The sequence below is a fragment of the Haliotis rubra genome, unplaced genomic scaffold, assembly GCF_003918875.1.
Source record: "Haliotis rubra isolate DU_JTF1 unplaced genomic scaffold, ASM391887v1 Scf718, whole genome shotgun sequence".
Taxonomy (NCBI): Eukaryota; Metazoa; Mollusca; class Gastropoda; order Lepetellida; family Haliotidae; genus Haliotis; species Haliotis rubra.
The window spans coordinates 112584-136050 of record NW_025767433.1 but is presented as its reverse complement, the minus strand read 5'-3'; the positions used below and the strand labels follow the sequence as shown (position 1 = coordinate 136050).

Here is a 23467-nt window from a genome sequence, read left to right as displayed (position 1 = left end):
TTGTAAGAGGCAACTATAGTTTGGCATGAAATGCATGTGGACCCGTTTTTTTGTAAATATCTCTTCATCCAATGATCCAATCGATCTCAAACTGTGCAAGTGGATGTTTTGTGAGACAACCTAATCACATTGTAAATCACCGATTTTATGCATTTGTATTAAAGAATCTGTCTATGTAACTGTCAACAAAATAAACAGCAGAATGCAGACGGCTTGCAGAGGGAGGGAGCCAATGACCTGTAACCTATGCTTGTCGTTTCCTCAGGTTTCCAACAATGTATAGATATGACAAAGTAGAAGGCTTGCAAAATGCAATGGCGCAGGCGACTTCCACCGGAGGCTGGGTGGAACAAATTTCTTCCACCGGGACCTACGTGGAAGAAAAACACACAGCTTAAAATCACAGAAACCTTAATTGCTCGGCTATAAAGTTGCATAAAAACAAACAGAAACATTCTCTGTGTAGCTCCCGGACCCAGCTGTCCAATGACACGCGGCCTGCGCATGTAAGGTGATTTATGCAGCTCCCAAGGGAGCCGTGCTGAAATAGGTGATACAAACTGTGGGGCAACTAACGGGATCGGGTGGTCAGGCTTGCTGACATGGTTGACACATGTCATCGGTTCCCAATTGCGCAGAACGATGCTCATGCTGTTGATCACTGGATTGTCTGGTCCAGACTCAATTATTTACAGACCACCACCATATCGCTGGAATATTGTTGAGTGCGGTGTAAAACTAAACTCACTCACTCACTCACTGTTTTACCTTATTCAGGTCCTGTTTGTGTACCATGGACTGTGAACATCGAGAATGGGCAGAAATCTTGTCTGAACACTGGTGTCGGCAGCCAGTGCACTATCACCTGCAACTCTGGCTACACGCTTTTCGAGACAAATGATGCTGTATCAACGACGATCCAGTGTAGCTTCACAACAGGCTGGCCGACTTTGCCCAAATGTGTCCGTATGTAGCTTCATATCTTTGTAGGGATAGTGGAATAGCCTCGTGTAGGTAGCATCACTTTCAACTATTGAGGGGCAGTGGGGTAGACTAGTGGCTAAGACGTTCGCTCGTCACGCCACCGTGATATTGCTGGAATATTGCTATAAGCGGTGTAAAACTAAACTCACTCACTCACTGTCAGCTATTGAAACTCACTAGTGGCCTAGTGGCTAAGGTGTTCGGTAGTCACGCCAAAAACCCAGGTTCGATCCCCGCATGGGCACAATGTGTGAAGCCCGTTTCTGGTGTCCCCCACCGTGATATTGCTGGAATATTGCTAAAAGTCTAAAACTTAACGCACTCACTCACTCTTTGATGTGATGAGGGAAGGCTTTAACCAATAGGCTACCCTGTGCAGAAGATCTTGAGAACTAAGAATGTTGTTAGCCTGGAAAGATTTTACTGTTTGTTGACATGTGACCTTTGTTACAATATTTGTAGGCAAGACGAGAACCCCATACCGCTATGCCCCGAGCTTCCGCTATGTGACTGCGACTGTCATCACCACTGAGTGTGAAAGTTCTTATCAGAATGACTTGTCTAACAAGATTGCAGCTCTCCTGCCATCCCTCAGTGCCCTGTGTCAGGGCCAGGTGCCCTCTGTGACAGTATCACTCCCGACCAACTACTCCCCAGTCACCATCTCCTCCTTCTCTGGTGTGGTAAGTACAGAGACAATCACCAGCTGTGGTAGGATAAGTCCATGATAATGGATAAGTGCAGGTTTTGATGATGATGATGATGATGATGATGATGGTGATGATGATGATGGATAAGTGTTGCTGCTGCTGATGACAGTGATGCTTTATTATGGATGAGTGCAGATGATGATGATGATAATGATGATGTAGATGATGATGTAGTATGGATGAGATGATGATGATGATGATGTAGATGATGATGTAGTATGGATGAGTGCAGATGATGATGATGATGTAGACGATGATGTATTATGGATGAGTGCGGATGATGATGATGATGATGTAGATGATGATGTATTATGGATGAGTGCAGATGATGATGATGATGATGTAGATGATGATGTAGTATGGATGAGTGCGGATGATGATGATGATGATGTTGATGATGATGAGTGAGTGAGTTTAGTTTTACGCCGCACTCAGCAATATTCCAGCTATATGGCGGCGGTCTGTAAATAATCGAGTCTGGACCAGACAATCCAGTGATCAACAGCATGAGCATCGATCTGCGCAATTGGGAACCGATGACATGTGTCAACCAAGTCAGCGAAACTGACCACCTGATCGCGTTAGTCGCCTCTTACGACAAGATAGTCGCCTTTTTATGGCAAGCACATGGGTTGCTGAAGACCTATTCTACCCCGGATCTTCACGGGTCTGATGATGATGATGATGATGTAGATGATGATGTAGTATGGATGAGTGCGGATGATGATGATGATGTATATGATGATGTATTATGGATGAGTGCAGATGATGATGATGATGTAGATGATGATGTATTATGGATGAGTGCGGATGATGATGATGATGATGATGATGATGTTGATGTCGATGTTGATGATGATGGATAAGTGCTGCTGCTGCTGATTTATTATGGATGAGTGTGGATGATCATGGCCACTCTCACATGACAATTTTCCCCCTCCTTCAGGTAACAGGAACGTTTAACCTGGAGTTTCTTCCCCATGGGTACTCAGCAAGTCAATACTCACAGTGTGTCAACACCATCAAGACCATCTTCTCTACTAGCAACAACATCATCAGCAGCGTGCTGCAGCTTGCACAGGTGGGCAGCTGTGCTGCGTCGTCACGAGGGACGTACAATGGGGCCGCAGCAGAGGGCATTGGTTGTTATGGCGTGGAAGAAATCCGGAGTTCCGTTATAGAATCTGGAAACATCTGTGGTGAGTTCAAATTATGTTTGTTAGGCAAGACTTCATCATTTTTCTGTTTATGTCTATGATTTTTTGCTCAGAAGTTAAGACTTTGTGTCCCTATTTACAGAATTTAAGATGACATTATAGTATATTTGTAGCGCTATGAGCATACACATAGTGTATGGAGTTGGTGCCATATAAATGGACTCATTATTATTATTGTTGTTATTTACTGGTACGTAAAAAGATTTTTTTTCCAAGTTTTGTCTTCTTTTTTTCATACCACAAAATGTTCAGTATGATGGGGTGTGAAGCCATTTCTGGTGTCCCTAATGCCACGATATTGCTGGAATATTGCTAAAAGAGGCGTGAAACCATACTCACTCACTCAATATGATGAGACAAGAACATTGAACGAAGTAAATTGAAGGTCAGAGTTATTAGGATAATTTTAAACATGTTTCAAGTTTAGTGTTTTGAATAGCCAGGTGAATTTTTCAATGATCTTTCAACTTTCTCGTTAGTTTTGAGAGAAAATGTTCAGTTCGGTGGGCCTTTAAAGGATGTTAGAGAAAAGTGTTTGGCCTCTATCTTAGATCTAGAGAAGAATGTTTTGTTCTTCAAATCCCTATTTGTATTAGATTAATGATACCAATAATATTTATTTTTGTCCAGTGGCCTGTCCCCCTGGCTTTGTAATCAGTGGCAGTCAGTGCAGTCAGTGCGGACCTCACTCTTACAGGGAGATGGCATCAGTGAATTGTCTGCCCTGTCCTCCAGCCTCCCTCAACTTCGGTTCAGGACTCATCAGCCTGGCTGAATGCTATCGTAAGTCTGTTGTTAAATTCAAGGAATGATATTGAGAGAAAGAAACTGGTGATGGGTGGGTGAATTAGACAGTGACAGAGTGAGAGAGAGACACACACACTTGGTGACAGAGGGAGACAGAGAGAGAAACACAAGTTTTAGGGACACTCAGAGAGAGACAGACAGAGAGAGTGAGTCAGTGAGTGAGAGATGGAGACACTGAGTGAGAGAAAGAGACACTGTGAGTGAGTGAGTTTAGTTTTACGGAGCACTCAGCAATATTCCAGCTATATGGTGGCAGTCTGTAAATAATCTAGTCTGGAACAGACAATCAAGTGATCGAAAGCATAAGCATCGATCTACGCCATTTGGGATACGATGACATGTGTCAACCAAGTCAGCAAACCTGACCACCCGATCCTGTTAGTCGTCTCTTACGACAAGCATGGGTTACTGAAGATCAATTTTCTTACCGGATTTTCATGGGTAGAGAGACACAGAGTGAAACAAAGAGTGAGAGAGAAAGACAAAGTGAGGAGAGAATGAGAGTAAGAGAGAGACAAAGAGAGTGAGAGAGACACTGAGAGAGAGACAAAGAGTGAGAGAGAGACAGAGACAATGAGTGAGAGCGAGAGGGAGGGGGGAGATCCTCGAGTGAAATGTTAAATTTGACACCTGAAACAGATAATCAAATGATGTCCTCTCTCTCGCCTTTCTCTCAGGTGTGTGTCCAACGGGGACGGTCTCTCCATCTGGAGAGGCACCATGCAACCAGTGCCCCGTGAACACCTACAGCATCAACACCACCTACTGCCAGCCATGCCCCACCGGACAGGTCACACGTGGGTCGGGTCACTCCTCCAACACTGCTTGCAAAAGTAAGTCTCCGTTCAGGGTGGGTAATCTTGAGAGTGAAACTTGAAATTGTACTGGACAATATCTGTTTAGCAATTGTTGCTATTTGGATATGGTATGAGTGTCAGATTCTGTCATCTGACATTAATCCATCTTGAAATTAGAAAAAACGTATTGTAAGTTAAATAACTCAACATGTCATAATGCATCAAAAGACCACTGAGTGATGCTCATTCTCGATATTATTTTATTGGCTTCCACATGAGTTACAGAATGTAAGTCATATTCTTGTATTAATTTGTGATCGTTACATAAAATGTCTTAAATATTCTTGGTCTTAGTTTTCAATTGCACTGGCATATCATGTGGATATAATTAATAATTTACAAGCATATCCTACTAAGAATAAAAAGGCAGCAATATAAACAACAGCTATGAAGTAGTAGCTCACTGAGTCCTTTTTGCTCGGGGCGCATGATATTCTTTTTCTGTATCCATTTGTACATCGTGAAAAGGGTTGGCGGGGGTAGCCTAGTGGTTAAAGCATTTGCTCATCACGCTGAAGACCCGAGTTTGCTTGCCCACATGGGGACAATGTGTGAAGCCCATTGTGTCCCCTGCCATGATATTGCTGGAACATTGCTGAAACAATGTCATTTGCTTGATAACGGTGTTAGTAGCTACACCGAAACGTAGCTCATAATATATTAAAGAAGTTGTATTTCCATAGAACTCTCCTCGTTCATCACACCAACTTCTAAATGCCACTCAAACAAGTTATTGCTGAAACAGTAGTGTAAAACCACACTTATTTACTCACATCATGTAAAACCCTGGTCTGCTGTTTCCAGATCGGTGCCAGCCGGGCACATACTCCAGCACTGGACTTGCACCGTGTCTCAGCTGCCCCAAAGCCTTCTATCAGCCCTCAGCGGGGGCAACAACATGTCTAGAGTGTTCCTCCATCACAACCACGTCATCAGTTGGGGCTACATCGTCGGCACAGTGCATCACGGCCAGTAGGTTGTCTTGTATATTCAGTCGGACATCATTAGTTTGGAAACCTTGATGGACAAAACTGTTGTTAATCAGCATTTACCCAGTCTAGACACCCTGTTAACAATGAAACCTGTTTGCCCCAAAACCCATGTTTGTGTTGAAACCTTTGAACCCAGAAATGCTATTATCTTTGAAACGTAATTGCCTGAAACCCATGTTTCAGTTGAAACCTTTTAACCCAGAAATGCTATTATCTCTGAAACATGTTTGCTCAAAAACCCATGTTTGTGTTGAAATCTGTTGCACTAGAAATGCTATTATCTCTAAAAAGTAATTGCCCCGAAACCCATGTTTGTGTTGAGACCTTTTAACACAGAAATGCTATATTATCTCTGAAATATTTTTGCCCCCAAGCCCATGTTTGTGCTGAAAACTGTTAGACCCAGTTAGTCTCCTTTCATATGATCTCATTTTGGAAGACTTCAAAGAAATACCGATGATTCTATGAATTTATTTCTTCTCTTGCAGTCAGTTCCGTGTGTCCCAGTAACAAATGCCTCAACGGGGGAACCTGTAGAGTTGTCAACCATGACTACTTCTGTGACTGTCCACCCGGTAAGTAGGTCATTCATAAATAGGGAACATGGAGACTTCAAAACTCATCCCTACTCATTCTCTTCCCACAGAGGTTACTTGTCATATCTTCCTATGAACCTCTGTTCTAATACTGCCCTTTCATGGTGCGAGTGTTCAGGATTCGGGATTGGTTGCAATCAGATTTAGTTGTGCAATCAGCGACCTTGTTTCAAAAGTGATCATTCGCAAGGACTCGGTAATTTCCGTATGCTTTGGGAAAACTGGAACCTCTTCCCCTGCGCCATACACAAACGTTTCTTCTTGACAGAACCACCTCCCTCGTTGACAACGGACAAGCTTGCCATTAAATGTTTTGTGTGTCACATCAACACAAGTCCCCGGCAGAGAAGAGGGATATTTGTGGCCCCATTTTTACTTACATCAATGTAATACGAGTTCTGATTTGATAGAAAGAAGGGAGGTAATTCGTGTTGCAATTTTTTGCCGCTAGGGGATTTTACGAGAACCGGGAAATATGGCCGTATTAGAACAGAGGTTCGTAGGAAGATATCACAAGTTACCTCTGTGGGAAGAGAATGATCCCTACTGGGTTCTGAGACAAAGACCTTTCATGAACATTTTTATGGGTGACAGGGTCACCTGGTGGTAGGTTCGATTCCGAACATGGGTACAATATGTGAAGCCCTTTTCTGATGTATCCACTTAGCAATATCCCAGCTATATGGCGGCGGTGTGTAAATAATCGAGTCTGGACCAGACAATCCAGTGAACAAGAGCATGAGCATTGATTTATGCAAACGGGATACAATAACGTCAACCAAGTCAGCAAGCCTGACCACCCGATCCCATTAGTCGCCTCATAAAACAAGCATGGGTTACCGAATGTCAGTTCTAACCTGTGAAGATCTGTGAAGATCAATTCTAACCCAGATCTTCACGGGTCACTTCTATGAAGCAATGTCAAAAGTATTTCAGTATGACATGAAGTAGACATTGGTAACTAAACTGGACAAAAATCTGTGTAATTTTGCCAGAAATGTGTTCTGACCTTGCTGATTTTCTTTGTGTAGATTTCACAGGGTCTGCGTGTGTGACGGAACTTAAAGCGTGTGACTCCAGTCCCTGCTACAACAACGGCTTCTGCATCAACCAGGGAGCCCTTGCCTACACCTGCCACTGTCCATCAAGTATGTCATGTTAAGGCTGAATGATCATTTATTGAATTATTCAACTTATCTTCAATTACCCGTCAATGCATTTACTGCTTGTCATTTACATCAATAACAGAGAAAGTCCATCTGAAAGGACAACCAATAAGAGTATTTTATATTATTTATCACTTTTTTTGGTCATCATCTGCATTAGTTCATGTCGAATCATGGAGTTAGGCGGCTGACTTTGTGTGCTGTCGAGGGTGTGGGTTCGAATCCCGGATGTACAAAGGTTCTAGAATCTGTACTTTACTGACCACTTTCTAAAATGGCATTGTGTATTCATGACATCATTCAGGTTATACAGTGTTACAGAAGTTACAGAGAACCAGTTTTCTTTGTTTCTTTTAGTGAACAATGAGCTGTTATTTATTAGAAATATTTGCTAGGTGTAAAAATAAATAAATCTTAGAAATGTTTCAATGTTATTGTGTGAATATTTAACCACCTTTCATATGCTGACATTAATCTGAACTAATAATTAATTAACAGTGTTCATTGACTTGCTTGGTAAACACAATAATGGCGGAAACATTAACACGAATACGAGTTCAGATTTTAAGGTGCATTCTCCGGGGCAACTTGTAGTAACAGACTTGATTATTTACAGACCATGGTCATAAACTAGAAAATTGGTAAGTGCGGCTTCAGCAGCCAATGACACAAACAAACAGACCGCCTCCGTGGTGTAGTGGTTAGAGCATCCGCCCGGAGAGCGGAAGGTCGCGGGTTCGATCCCCGACCGCGTCATACCAAAAAGATGTTAAAATATGGTACTTGTTGGTCCCTGCCTGGCTCTCGGCATTAATGGGTACAACAAGGACTGGTCGGCTTGGAGTCAGTATAATGTGTCTGGGTGGGGTATTCATGCTTCACTGCGGTATGGTATCTCAGTGGGCTAGCACTATAAAACCAGCTTCAGTCTGGGCTAGTACAAGCAGCCGCACATACACATACACACGCATGCACGTTGTCATATGAGCGAAATATTCTCAAGCACGACGTTAAACCCAATTTCACCTCACCTCACACAAACAAACAAGTTGGGAGCTATCTCAGAAAACCTTCAGAATACTGGGACTGCTGCTCGGTACTGAGAGAGGCAGATGGATATCAGGACTCTGTGCAAATTTGACTGATGCTGCCATCATGACTGTAGGATGTTTGATAAGTTTTGAAAAATAATGTCAGTTAAATTTATAGTGTGTGCCGGGAAACATATGTTGAAGTTGTTGTGAGTTTCGGGTTTATAGATAGCGCCAGCATGAACGTTATTTTTATACCTATTTCTGGAAACAGTTTTTAAGGAACTGTCATGCTCTGTGTACAAATTGTCATCTTTATCGGACGGTGCACAATGCGGAGAAAAACAGACCATATCCAAATAGGATCTGAGAAATATAACAGGATTCCTGGTTCAACCAAGTTTCACTGTGTATCTTTTAAATGCATGTGTTTTTGTTTATTTCTGTCTCAGTTATTTTTTTCAAATAATGAAACTAACTGCTGTGTAAACAGGTGTGGGAAGCTCAACTAGTAAGTATGTGTATTATCTGCCCTTATCTTCTGCTTCCAGTGGTAGAGGTGGCTTGACAACTACTTAGATATCATGCTAAGAAAATAATCTTCAATAGACCCCATTCTGTTTCTTCCCTTTCTGAAGGTGCGGTGGGATAGCCTAGCGGTTAAAGCGTTCGCTCGTCACGCTGAAGACCCAGGTTCAATTCCACTCATGGGTACAATATGTGAAGCCCATTTCTGCTGTCCCCCGCCATGATATTGCGGGAATATTGCTAAAAGCGGCGTAAAACTAAACTCACTCACTCGCTCTCTTTCTGAAACAGGGATCCACAAAGCAATCTTAGTGCTAAGACTGTGTTAAGCTATTTTGATTTTGGGGGAGGTATGACATGAGACAGTCTACCCTATTGTGGCTTTTTCAATCTTTGTTGTCAAGTTTATTACATTAACATTGATTTTGTTTACACCAGGGCCTAGATTTTCGAAGCTCTCTTAGCACTAAGATAGTCTTAAGTTAATGTTAATGTATAGCACTTACGACTATGTTTGCGCTAAGAGAGCTTTGAAAATCTAGGCCCAGGATTATAAGTTTCAGGGTATTGAGGGGAGGATAGAGGGTTCAGTTCCCCATGTGGGTACATTGTGTGAAGGCCATTTCTGGTTTCCCCTACCATGTTATTGCTGGAAAATTGATAAATTCAGCATAAAACCAAACTCGCTCTTTTAAGCTGTTGTGAAGTAAGGGTGTTATAAGTGTTGACCTGCTGGACAACAATGTGAAGATCCGGGTTAGAATTGATCTTCAGCAACCCATGCTTGTTGTAAGAGGTGACTAACGGGATCGGGTGGTCAAGCTTGCTGACTTGGTTGACACATGTCATTGTATCCCAATTGCTTGGATCGATGCTCATGCTGTTGAACATTGGATTGTCTAGTCAGCACTCGATTATTTACAGACCGCTGTCATATAGCTGGAACATTGCTGATTGCGGTATTAAACAACAAACTAACAAACAAGCTTGAGAAGCAGGGTGATCTTCGACTTGACAGTTAGTGATCTGTGTGTTTTGAAAGAGTCTGTTTTTTTGGGTAGGGTGGAGTCTGACTCAATGCGCATGGGGCTTGTCCTCAAGTGTTGTCAAAGCCAAGGATCTGCGATTAGATGCCTCACTTTAATGTGTGGGTTAGCACCCAGCATGGGACTCAATCCAACAAAAGTACTTGAAACTGTACTTTATTGAGAAAGTGTAATCCCAAACATAACATGTTACGTTTGACCACTTTCTAAATGGCATTGTGTATTCTTTCCACCCCCTTGTTATTGACTGCTTGAAATTCTGCAGATCAGAGGTTCAAGTATTTGGTCATGTTTATAGCAGTAGCTCTGAGGTGGCTTTGTGGAATATAACCCTGATGTAGTTTTGATCCAGAGTCCAATGTCAGCTCAGAAGACAGGATCTGTGTTAATCTTTTCCTGACATATGTGACTTCATCTTTAATCTTTACCTCTAGCTTTTTCAGAAAGAATTGAATTTAACATAAATATTCAAATAAATGATCGTTTTAAATATAAGCTTTATGTTATTGTCTGTCGTACATCTATCAAAACTTAAGCGAGCAGTGAAAACTTTCAAACAACAAGCAATTTGTTATCAGTCAAGTATGTTGTACCAGGGCACTTGAATTTACAAATCAGCAGATAAACTTAATAGTTTCTATATGTACAGTGTTTTAAATTGAATGTTAATGTGACAATTTGGTTTGCAACTGTCATTTGCAATATGTTTCAGTGCCTTTAAAGCCCAGTTAACAATCAAAGGAGTGCTTGGTAGTACTCTAGCCCTACAGAAATTCTGTCCCCAATGTGTCATCATTCCATAGATAATTATTTTGTCATATTTTGAAGTTTAGTTGAGTACATTTTTATGTATTTGACTGCTTCTCTCGTTACATTGTTGTCACAGCAACCAGTATAAATGATGTAAACACCCGCTGGTTTGCTCCAAGAATATTTAACTTTCTTTCTAAGATAGGTACTTTCACAATCTTAATTATTTATTTCAAGTTTCCAGATGAAATAGGAGTGGCGTTTGTGTACATTTTTTAATAGTTGAAATTATCCTGTTCTATCTTGTCTATGCTTTACAGCTTGTTTAAATATTCTTTCAATTGCCTTTTGTACAAACTGCGCTTTGTGTGAGCTCAAAACTATTTGTAAGTATTATCTGGTTCTGGATAGATTGATCCACTCTATGACTCTTTGGCATATATTTGCCCGTTGCTTCTGTGTGAACGATATTTCTGAAGGCATAATTAGTTAATGGTACATGTGTACTGTAAGATGTTACATAAAAAATATTTTTAATGTTAACATAACAAACATTTTTTATGTCACTGCATATCCTAGGTGCCCAAAATAATTTTTAGGTATTTCTTCTGAAATGATGGTGTTACTTGTTTCTTGACTCGTCTCATAAAACTTTTGCTCAAATGTTTCACTTACAGTTTTTCAGATGTTCAGGATTCTTTAGAAATTGACACATAAATGACAATAATAAACTCTAATGAAATTCAGGATTTTGACATGAACCATACATACCAGCGTTTTGCTTGTTGAAAACTTGACTTACCTTTTTGTATGCATTTGTCTCAAATTGGGACAGGCTCTGGTCACATGTTTACAAACCTCTTATGTGATTACAGTTTGATAGTGAAAGCGATGCTAAAGCATGTGGTTGAGTCAGTATGTCATACAGATATTTGTTTTGATCCAGGAAAGACTTTGATCTCTTCTATTTTCATGGATGTGAAACCCATTTCTGGTGTTCCCTGCCATGATGTTGCTAGAATATTGCAGAAAGTGGCATAAAACTATACTCTATATATCTGAAAGATGCTTGTCGTAAGAGGCGACCAACAGGATCAGGTGGTCAGGCTCGCTGACTTGGTTGACACATGTCATCGGTTCCCAATTGTGCAGATCGATGCTCATGCTTTTGATCACTTGATTGTCTGGTTCAGACTCGATTATTTACAGACCACCGCCATATAGCTGGAATATTGCTGAGTGCGGTGTAAAACTAAACTCACTCACTCACTCACTCACTGAAAGAAAGAATCTCCTTGCTGAGTTGCTGCCCAGATGACAACAATGGAGATGGTATCACGAAATGGATATCAATGTTCTCGGTTTCATCTTCTCTCGGTGATGTTATGGCTGTACTTCTCAGGTCGGTACTCAGGACTCCGATGTGAGATTGACAGAAACGATTGTGCGTTCAACCCCTGCCGCAACAACGGATCCTGTCATGACAAGGTCGGGGCGTACACGTGTCTGTGTCCTTCCTTCAGTGAATACACTGGCAGCAGGTATGTGTAACTATATCCAGACAAGTAGTTGTTTGAGATGCAAAATTGCTGTTGTAACTGCTTTGCAGCCAAATACAGTAATTTTTTATACTAGTGAACAATTATTTGTTTCCCTAAAACGTCATGCAAAACATTCTCTATTCAACCTTTTTAGAAACTTTTAAACTGGTGTCCTATTTCACCATTTCACCATTTCACAGATCACCCCTACCCACTAGGTCTGCAACGATTCACCCAGACCTATATTTGATTTGATTTTCGATACCGGACCCTCGATTTGATCATTTTCTATTCGATTCTTCATACAAGTAACAACATCAGATTTCATTTAACTTTCAGAGTTTATTAAACAAAACATATCACACTGAAAACTTGTGAAAATTTGACTGGGAAATCAGGAATGTAAATGATGTAACTTTTTTCAAACAAATAAAATATGATGTTTAAACACAGATCAGCACTCAAATATTGAATCGAAATAATCATAATGGTTATCGAAAATCGAAACTAATTCGATTTTTGATGAAACGAACCGAATGCTTACAGCTCTACTACCCACCCTTGACTAATGCATGTGAAATATGTGAAATGGTTTGTGCCTATCAGATAAAACCCCTTGAGGATTCTTGGTAAGAGTTGGTTCCTGGCATCATTCCCTGGTGGTAAGTGTTGACTTTCTGGATCTGGTAGTCCAGCCCAGTCTCTTTGTGCCCAGTGCGTGAAGTGTTACTCATGATATCAGTCACTGGATTGTCTGGTCCAGACTCGGTCATTTGTAGTCTACCTTTAAAAAGCTGAAAGTGACTAAACACTATTCTTAAATTGACACTAGAATATTTACTGTTATTGTTCCAGCTGTTCAGTTCCCCGCCAGCCTTGCACAGACAACCCATGCCCAGCCAATGCCCTGTGTACTGCTGCTGGCAACCTGCGACGCAAGTGTGTGTGCAGTCCCGGGTTAACGGGACCAGATTGTACACAAGATATTGGTAAGACGACAAGAAACAACCAGACAACCATGGTGGTATAAGCTATGAGTGTTTCCAGTTTGCTGGTCAATGTCGGTTATGGATTGTCCTCTTGAAGATCAGAGCAGTATCTATCTGCGCAGAGTTGTGCCCTCTATGCTCAATTTGCGATATTTGTTGCAAACTTGTGACAAAAATCCGAAAATATAATTTCTTCCTTACGTCATGAAATATTTGGTTAATACACAAATAAAATAACAAGGACTTAATTCCCACAGAAACTAGTAAAAGAGGGGCAGTGTTGAGCATTAATGGGGTAATTTTGTTTTTTTATGGAGAAGCATGTACAATGTGGATGACCCCCACCCTCCCCCTAAAATTTATGTACAAAGTAAGTGACACCCCAAAGCCCTGCATGTCATGTACAAAATCAATTACCTCTTCCCCCCCCCCCCCTTTCCCCGGTCCATAAGTTTTGAATATCTTTAAAGTTGCTGACCCACCTACTATATCTGATGACCCCTACCTCCCCAAAACAAAATCGGTGACCTCCCCTTAAAATCATCATTGGTCTCTTGGTTTTTATGTCATGGTATCCAGTGAGATCGGAATAGTCTACGAAGCATTGCACTTTGTGAGCTGCACATTGCTGATCTAATCCGGAAGTGTGAAACAGAAGTTCCAAAATTCCTCATGCAGGATTCCACTGTTTCAGATGAATGCCTGTCTAATCCCTGTCTGAGTGGAGGCACGTGCCGCAACGGCAACAACAGCTTCTCCTGCGTGTGCCAGCGGCTACGGTGGCAGGGTGTGCGAAGTCAGGAACAACCTGTGTTTCCCCAACTCCTGTGGCAGCCAGGGCACCTGCATCGACGACTACATCAATGACAGGGCCATGTGTGTCTGTGCCCCAGGATATGAGAGTTGTAAGCAGAAACATAAAGGTCACCATGGTGACGCTATTTCTTAACTTCAGGAACATCAGGCAATACCATTACACTCTGTCACAGCTTATTACTATTTAGTTATTATTTAAAGCTGAAAATGGTTGGCACATCTGTAAATGCAATCAGCCAATTGAATACATATGCAAATGAGGTCAGCTGACTAGCAATAATGATTAGGCACGGATTTATTCAGTATTTTAAAATTGCAACCAAATGGGGCAAGATTGGGTTTGTTTTTTTCCAAATTGTGATGTCAATACCTTAGTTTCTGAAATTCAGAGATAGTTTCATATTGTACTTCACACTGAAATCTCTTTATATATACGGAAGGTCGCGGGTTCGATCCCCGACCGCGTCATACGAAGAGACGTTAAAATATGGTACCTGTTGGTCCCTGCCTGGCGCTCGGCATTAGTGGGTACAACAAGGACTGGTCTGCTCGGAGTCAGTATAATGTGTCTGAGTGGGGTATTCATGCTTCACTGCGTCATGGTGTCTCAGTGGGCTAGCACTATAAAACCAGCTTAAGTCTGGGCTAGTACAAGCAGCCGCACATACAGATACACACATGCACATCGTCATATGAGCGAAATATTCTCAAGCACGACGTAAAACCCAATTTCACCTCACCTCACCTCTTTTTATATATGTTATTGCAAAACAGGTTATCTTTATAAAGCCATAAAATTAGTTAACAAGGTGATATTTATCTCTGTTAATATGAAATAGGAAATTTGTGATACTGAACATGCGTGTTAGAGGTCATTGGCAGCCAGGGGCCAGATATCTAGAGTAGGTCCAGATGAATTTGTTTTAGCCAATAAACACTGTTTCTGTTATCTGGTATATCCGGTAAGGAATGGTGCTTTAAAATTTTTACTGAGCAAGCAGAAAAAGCAGAAGACCTGTCAGCATACCTCATTTGCATATTTATTAGGGCTGTGCAACATAACCGGCTCAGACATGAAAACGATACGTATTGCGATATGCTGATCGAAAACCGGTATTTTGACATGCATTACAAATAAAGCGTTAACTCGATTATAAGTAGTTTACTGTTAACAAAAACTTCTTGCAATATATTGCAATTCATATCGCAATATATGCTTTCACATCGCAATATATTGCAATATGAAAATTCTCTGCAATACCCACCCCTAATATTTATTGCAGTGTTTCTGCTGGCAATTTTTACAGCTGGACATTGTGGCCGGCTAGCATTTCAAATACCGGTCATTTGTAAATTTTACGGGTCAAGTGATCTAGCTTTTCATTGTGTATGAGACCTTGCACCCTAACAACCAATCAGAAATGTAGAGGGTATCGCAATGCGTCATTGCTGCTATTTTTAGCCTAGGGTTTTCCAAAACTGCTTTCCAGTAGTCTACTTGCGCATGTGATGTAATATATGTGATAGGTGAAGCATGTTTGATGTCACTTTCAGTGAATAACTTGTGTGTGGCGAAGAACCCGTGCTCAAGCTTGCCTTGTATGAATGGCGCCACATGTCAGGCGAGTGGGTCCACCTTCAGCTGCAGTTGTCTGCCAGGCTATGAGGGCTTCCACTGTCAGCACGAGACAGACGAGTGTGCGTCACAGCCATGTAAGAACGGCGCCACCTGTGTTGACAGGTACCTGGATTACACCTGTATCTGTGAGCCTGGAAAGGCCGACACTGGAGGTAAGTGTCTCTGTGGTGCGAGGATTACTTTTAGAGATACGAGATCAGTGGTCAGACATACTGCAGGGGATGGGGAACCATAGACCCCCATTTCGATACATTCACTGAAATTAGAGCTGATTCACAGGCCATGCCAGATTGAAATCTCAAATTCCAACTTCAGGCTATCAGCCGTCTCCACAAGGTTGACCACAAACAAGGCCTTAGATTGCTTCTTGTTCTTTCCTGACATTAATAAAATGTTAAATACTTTTGAATTTATCAAAAAAAGGTTCCATTTAGACCTAATTGGCTTTTGGTTTTTGTTGAAATATTTGCCGTGAATCTGGATAACCCCTAGTTTGTTTCGTCTCTGACATGGCTGCATGTGCGGCATCACTGGTGCTCATGCAGTCAGCCACTGGTTTGCAAGCCCAGATTTGAATATTTACAGCTGGTTAGAGCTTATTGTGAAGGCGTTCATGGTTACAAAATTGGTTATCTTGCAGTTCATATTTGATCTGACCAGTCTCTGTGTGGTGTTGTATCAACATTCACTACTGTTTGAGGAGCACTTGCACAACTCTCACCGACTGCACTCACTTAACATTTGTTAACTGTCATAAATTCTTAATGCAAGAGTTTTGCTCGGGCTTGTCATATTCCAGACACATGGTCTAGCACTAAGATCGCTCTATGGGGCCTCATCTACAAGTCATCTACGACCATCTTAAGTCAATGTTATAGTTTGAGACACTGGAGTGTTATCACAGGAGTTACAATCACCATAGCACTAAGATCGAGCTCTATGGGGCCCCATCTACAAGTCATCTACGACCATCTTAAGTCAATGTTATAGTTTGAGAGTTACAATCACCATAGCACTAAGATCGCTCTATGGGGCTCCATCTACAAGTCATCTACGACCATCTTAAGTCAATGTTACAGTTTGAGAGTTACAATCACCATAGCACTAAGATCGCTCTATGGGGCTCCATCTACAAGTCATCTACGACCATCTTAAGTCAATGTTATAGTTTGAGAGTTACAATCACCATAGCACTAAGATCGCTCTATGGGGCCCCATCTACAAGTCATCTACGACCATCTTAAGTCAATGTTATAGTTTGAGAGTTACAATCACCATAGCACTAAGATCGCTCTATGGGGCCCCATCTACAAGTCATCTACGACCATCTTAAGTAGCAATGTTATAGTTTGAGAAGTTACAATCACCATAGCACTAAGATCGCTCTATGGGGCTACCATAAAGTCATCTACGACCATCTTAAGCCAATGTAAAGCATGGGCCCCATCTACAAGTCATCTACGACCATCTTAAGTCAATGTTATAGTTTGAGAGTTACAATCACCATAGCACTAAGATCGCTCTTGTGAAACTGAGCCTTCGTAGACAAGAGCGACACATTCATACCTCATGGAAACCAAAATCACCAATGTATCAACCTACCTTCCAATATATAGTAGCCGCTGCTGCCAAACTATACAAGTAGTAATTGACATAATTGTAGTGTAATTGCATGAATACTTCCACAAGAACATGTTGTAACTCTGATCCCTTCCTTGAATACCCAACTTGAACAGCATCCCTTCCTTGAATCCCCAACTTGAACAGCTTCATTATCAGCTTGCCATAGCATTTCAAAAATGGCATTTCTTTTTAAAAAATGTTTCCATCCAGTGTGTAGGGAAGGGTCTGGGATTTTCGTTGTTGACAAATTTAATGCTGTCACCACTTCGGAGGTAGAGACTTGTTTTCTCAGAAAGGTGTTGAACATATTTTTTTCCTTTCTTTTTCTTTTATGTAATGAATCCTTTATATTCAGCCAAATTTAATCCTTTTTCGTGTGTAAATCCCAATGCAAAATTATTTTTATATGATGATGATTTGGAAATTTGACGTGTGATTTCTGACATAATGCGTATTTCGCACACAGTGATTTTTATAGAAGTTACTTAATAAATATACCTCAAAATCCGACCCCCTTTCTAGCACCGCCAAGTGTTTTGTCTGCAAGGACTGTTACCGGAACCACAACATGTTCTTGCCTTTTGTAACTATGTAACAGTTAGTTCAAAATGTAACATTATCTTGCTTACATGTGTATAGAGTCTAATTCTACCTACGGTAAGTAGAACATTCTCCTTTCTTGCTAAGCCATCTATGCTTGCGCTAGTTCACCTCCATTGATGTTTATGTATTGATATACATTGTGGCCCTTTGTGAACATATTTCCTGACGTTGTCTCGACTCTTTCTTGTTCATAAATGCCGTAGATCAGGACGGGTGAAAACAAATATTCCAATAACATGCCCACTGGTTAAATCTCTTCTGGGCTGGTAAGTTTTTGAAGTTACCAGCCCAGATGTCTGGCTGGGTTTTTGGCTTATTTCATACACTGCCGTAGATACTGTATTGTGATTGAGGTACATGTGCTTAGCCAATTTGAGGTTTTACATTGCCAAAAGGTTTTCATCTTGTTTTTGCTGATTTTCTTGGCAATTACTTTACAATACAGTTTTATTGTGTGATTGTGCCCCAGTGATGTTTGGTAATTGTCATAAGATCAACCTTTAGTTTGTCTGGTTTCGTTATTTATATTATATTGTACCGGGTGTTAAACAACAAACACATTTAAACACTGATTTCAAATTATTAATGAAAACCATTTTGGACCAACCAAAATGCTGACCTGTCTGAATAAACGATAGTGTTTCAACAGTGTTCCTGCAGATAGCGTTGGAACCACCTCAGACATTTGATGTCTGTTGGGCATTGATATGACATTAATCACAAAGAAACAGTATACGAAAGACACGCTGAAAAATGTATAAACCTACTGTTGATAGTACAGCTTTTTTGGGGAGTAGATACCATGGTGCTACAGGGGCGGATGCAGCTTTTTGAGAAAGGGGGGATGCACACTATTGAGAAGTGGGGGTGGGGGGTGCACACTTCATTTTTACCCGAGTTTTAATGGTCATTGAACAATCTTTCAGGACAAAAGGGGTGTGTGCACCACTGCACCCCCCCCCCTCTGGATCCACCTATGTGTAAACAAAATTACAGGCTGCTTGTTTTCTCACTACCTTGAACTCTTGAACTGCCTGATAGATCTGATTTGACTGAGATTGCGTATCACACAAGATTGCTATTCTAACACATGAGAAAAGTTCCTTGCTTCTACTAATGCCATTAGGAACAGTTGTAGGAATATGTCTGTGCTTGGATCCTGCTGTTCTAACAGTCATAGTGCTCACTACTAACAATATTTGTATTCTTATTGAAACATCAATGAGGACTTATTCAGATGATTGACTTTTTAAAATATTTACTAAGAACTTTGAAAATTGATGTATGTGGATTTCATTGTCTGATGTGTGTGGATGAAGCCTAATATATAATTACAATTATTTTCTATTTTATGTTTGATTCAGTAATTTAATTCTGAAGACAAGTAATGGAGATTTCAAATTTACTTTCTCTTGAGATTTTTTTGTTCCAGACTGTTATTTACGAGTCACATTTATAGTGCTGGAATATTGCTGACAGTGACATTATGAGTTGTGTGCTTCTCTCGAGGGTAATTCAGTCTGATGTGTGCCTTTTTGTAGCAGTGTTACCGGAGCCGGTAGGCGAGGGATGACACTGCTACAAAGAGACGTACATCAGACCGTATTACCTGAGGGAGAAGCATACAATGTATTTATCTTACCGCCATGTTAAATGTACAAAATATCATCTTATTCTATTTGGAATATCGCTACCGACTAGATGACATGTAAAGAAAATGGCGTCTGCCTCTCGACTGGATTTTTAAAATCAGTGAAACATATTCTGAGAAACTTAAAACTGCTATTAAAATGGTTAATTATGTTTTTAAATTGAATGTGCAAACGATTTAGTGTATAAAATAGTTTATATAAAGCAGAGAAAGTCGATGAAATAAATGTCTAAATAGTGAACTAAAAAACAGCTAATCGAACGGTTTTCGAACTCCAGGCAATGCATGCGTCATATTTTGACGTCAATCGATTGTTAGCCATACAGCTTCTCGGCGGAGAGTTTGGCGGTTACCGTGGTAGCGGGTAATATTTTTTTCCTCCCTCCTGGGAGGGGTGACATGGAAATTTGTTAAAGCATCATTGACCAATGAAATTAAAGTATTTTAGATGAAGGTAAGATAATAAACAGTAAACAATAGATGAAGCATTTTAATGTGCCTATTGGGTCACAGAGAAGCCTATAGTGATGAAAGCCTTGTTCAGGTTTTACGAAAGCCCTGATGCGATATTCCTCTCGGATCTAACATTAGGAGCCTGTTTTAGTGAACACCTATTGACTTTGTTAAATGCAGTGTAAACCCTTACACATTTAATAGCTCTCATGTGCTATAGCAGTGTAGGAAAGATGTAGAAAATCTAGCCTGTCCACAGGACTGGCAGGTCAAATTTTTTACCAGTCCTGCCAAAATCTAGCCTGTCCTCCAAATATAAATAAAACACCTTCGGCAATAAATATTCAAAAAGGTTATAATCATTATATATATGTCATTGGTTTGCTAAAATTGACCCGACATGAGGACGGACTAGATATTTTTTTAACCCGTCCTCCACAAAATTCACCCGTCTCGGATGTTGGGACGGGCTATCTTTCCTACACTGGCTATAGTTGCATGAATACTGTGATTTACTAAGGGATATGAGTTTGAATCTCAGTTCAGAATACCCGCATCACAATGTGATTTCCTGGTCTACTCCCATTTGTCAGAACTCCCAATTGTGAGACTCCCAGTTATGAGACAGTGGAGTAGGTAATTAACAAAGAAAACACACCATACTCCCCTGTCTGATAGAATGGATTAACCCTAGCTAATTACTGATTTGCTATGTAACTGAATCTTTTGGAGGAAACTTAATGAAACTTTATAAGATAAATTGATTAACATACTCCAGTAAATGTCCTTAAAAATTAAACACTTTGATAATGATAATAAAATATGTTTAAACCAAAATGACTTTCAAACTTCATGATAGTCAATAATAATGTGTTATCATAATTTTACATATTCTTCTGAATAAATAAAATATTTAATGAACTATTTCTTCTTTGTAAATAAAATCTTTGATAATCTATTTCATTAAGCAACTCATCAATGAACTATGCCTCCTGTGGGTACTCTTCAACAACTGGGCTGATCCCACTTTCATTGCTCAGTGCACCATCTATGTGCACTGAAGCATTAATTAATGTGTCTGACAACTGGGAGTTCTCACAAATGGGGGGGACAACCGATTTCCTCCACCTTTTACTGTGATGCTGTGATGACTGAAATACTGTTGAAAAAAACTGACTCTGTACAAGAGGATAGAATTTTGTTGTCAGAATGAGTCATGGTATGGTTCTCGTCACATCACACAACCACATTTTCAAACGACATCGTCAAAAATAGCATGATTGTCATTGTCAAATGATACTTTTAGGTGATTGAAAGTAGATTAATTGTTGTGGCCCAGTGATTCCACTTAATGATATCACTCAAATCGGTAGGAAGCCCTATTCACTCACTCTCTAGATTAAAATAGTTCACATCAATGTCTTTAGCTTAAATATACGCATCTAAATATTTAATATTTTTCTTTTAAAATTGCATGGACATTGCATGATGGAGAATATATATATGTACACCTATCTATTTTGTTCATATTGTGTATTGCCATTACCATTGATGAATTATATTCTTTGAAATTCTTACTTGAATAACACTCTTGTAAAATAGCAAACTACAGAGTTGAATTCATTCATTCATTTGAATTTATTCAATGATAAATTTATTAAACTACGTGAAAGTATCTAAAGAAGTCACTTCATAAAGTGTGAGTGATAAGAAAGATTTGGAAGATTGGGTTTGCAGGGGCGGATACAGCTTTTTGAGAAAGGGGGCGGTGCACATTATTGAGAAAAGGAGGGGAGTTTCAATGGTCATTTAACAAACTTTCAGCACAAAAGGGGGGTAGCGCACCCCTGCGTCCCCCCTCTGGATCCGCCTATGGTTTGTTAACAGTACTTTATTCAAGCAATAAATGTCACAGAAAGTTCCTTATGTAAAAGGTATTTCTTGTAGAAAGTATATTATTTAACATGAAAAGGTAAGAGGCTCTATCTTGAAGTTTATTCTTGTTACATAATTAGTACTCTGGAAAAGGTCTTGTGTCATGTTTAACCATATATCCGGCTGATTAAGGATGTAATAATGTTCCCATTGTTTCAGTGTGCCATTGTACAGAGCAATCATAGCTCTAAGACTGTTCCAAGTCAATGTTAAGTTATAGGAGGTATGACAACCTTGGTGCTACGTCTGTCGTAGGTTTATGTTAAGGTATGGGAGGTATGATCATCTTAATGCTAAGACTTCATATATCTATGTTATGGGATGGGACCTATGATCATCTTTGTGCTACATCTGTCGTAGGCCTATGTTAAGGCATGGGAGGTACGATCACGTTAGTCCTACATCTGTCATATGTCTATGTTATGGGATGGGAGGTACGATCACCTTAGTGCTACATCTGTCGTAGGTCTATGTTAAGGTATGGGAGGTACTATCACCTGAGTGCTACATCTGTCGTAGGTCTATGTTATGGTATGGGAGATACGTCACCTTAGTGCTACATCTGTCGTAGGTCTATGTTATGGGATGGGAGGTACGATCACCTTAGTGCTACATCTGTCGTAGGTCTATGTTATGGTATGGGAGGTACGATCACCTTAGTGCTACATCTGTCGTAGGTCTATGTTAAGGTATGGCAGATATGATCATGTTAAGATATGGGACTTATGATCATCTTAATGCTAAGACTTTGTATGTCTATGTTAAGGTATGGGACCTATGATCATCTTAATGCTAAGACTTCATATGTCTATGTTAAGGTATGGGACCTAAGATCATCTTAATGCTAAGACTTTGTATGTCTATGTTAAGGTATGGGACCTAAGATCATCTTAATGCTAAGACTTTGTATGTCTATGTTAAGGTATGGGACCTATGATCATCTTAATGCTAAGACTTCATATGTCTATGTTAAGGTATGGGACCTAAGATCATCTTAATGCTAAGACTTCATATGTCTATGTTAAGATATGGGACCTATGATCATCTTAATGCTAAGACATCATATGTCTATGTTAAGATATGGGACCTAAGATCATCTTAATGCTAAGACTTCATATGTCTATGTTAAGGTATGGGACCTAAGATCATCTTAATGCTAAGACTTTGTATGTCTATGTTAAGGTATGGGACCTATGATCATCTTAATGCTAAGACATCATATGTCTATGTGAAGGTAATATATAGATTTTTCGGGTTGCCATCACTGACCTTAGCACTAAGATCACTTTGTACAATGGCACACTTGTCATAACAACAGAGTAAGTGTAATGTTCAGTTTAAATTGTTTAAAATCATATATTTTTATCCCCAGGCAAAAACTGTGAAGATTTACTCAATGACTGCACCCCATTTCCTTGTGACACTGTGGGGACCATTCGTTGCAACGATTTGTTCAAGGACTACCAGTGCACTTGCAGAGATGGATACTTTGGCAAGAACTGCTCCGTGAGTCTAGTACATATATGTTTTTAT

At 40.2% G+C, this 23467-nt stretch overlaps 1 protein-coding gene across 1 annotated transcript in view; it reads left to right on the top strand.

Moving 5' to 3' along the window:
- The window catches only part of LOC124259322 (sushi, von Willebrand factor type A, EGF and pentraxin domain-containing protein 1-like), a 60608-nt gene that overhangs the window by 28698 nt on the left and 8443 nt on the right, over nt 1-23467 (top strand). Inside the window, exons 18-32 of the mRNA XM_046693444.1 lie at nt 778-966; nt 1447-1667; nt 2641-2893; nt 3542-3694; nt 4396-4551; nt 5380-5547; nt 6056-6142; nt 7195-7311; nt 8854-8871; nt 12087-12225; nt 13081-13214; nt 13909-14076; nt 15585-15821; nt 17932-17949; nt 23307-23440. Coding sequence (XP_046549400.1) covers nt 778-966; nt 1447-1667; nt 2641-2893; nt 3542-3694; nt 4396-4551; nt 5380-5547; nt 6056-6142; nt 7195-7311; nt 8854-8871; nt 12087-12225; nt 13081-13214; nt 13909-14076; nt 15585-15821; nt 17932-17949; nt 23307-23440 — 2192 coding nt within the window. The remainder of the gene's footprint in view (nt 1-777; nt 967-1446; nt 1668-2640; nt 2894-3541; nt 3695-4395; nt 4552-5379; nt 5548-6055; nt 6143-7194; nt 7312-8853; nt 8872-12086; nt 12226-13080; nt 13215-13908; nt 14077-15584; nt 15822-17931; nt 17950-23306; nt 23441-23467) is intronic.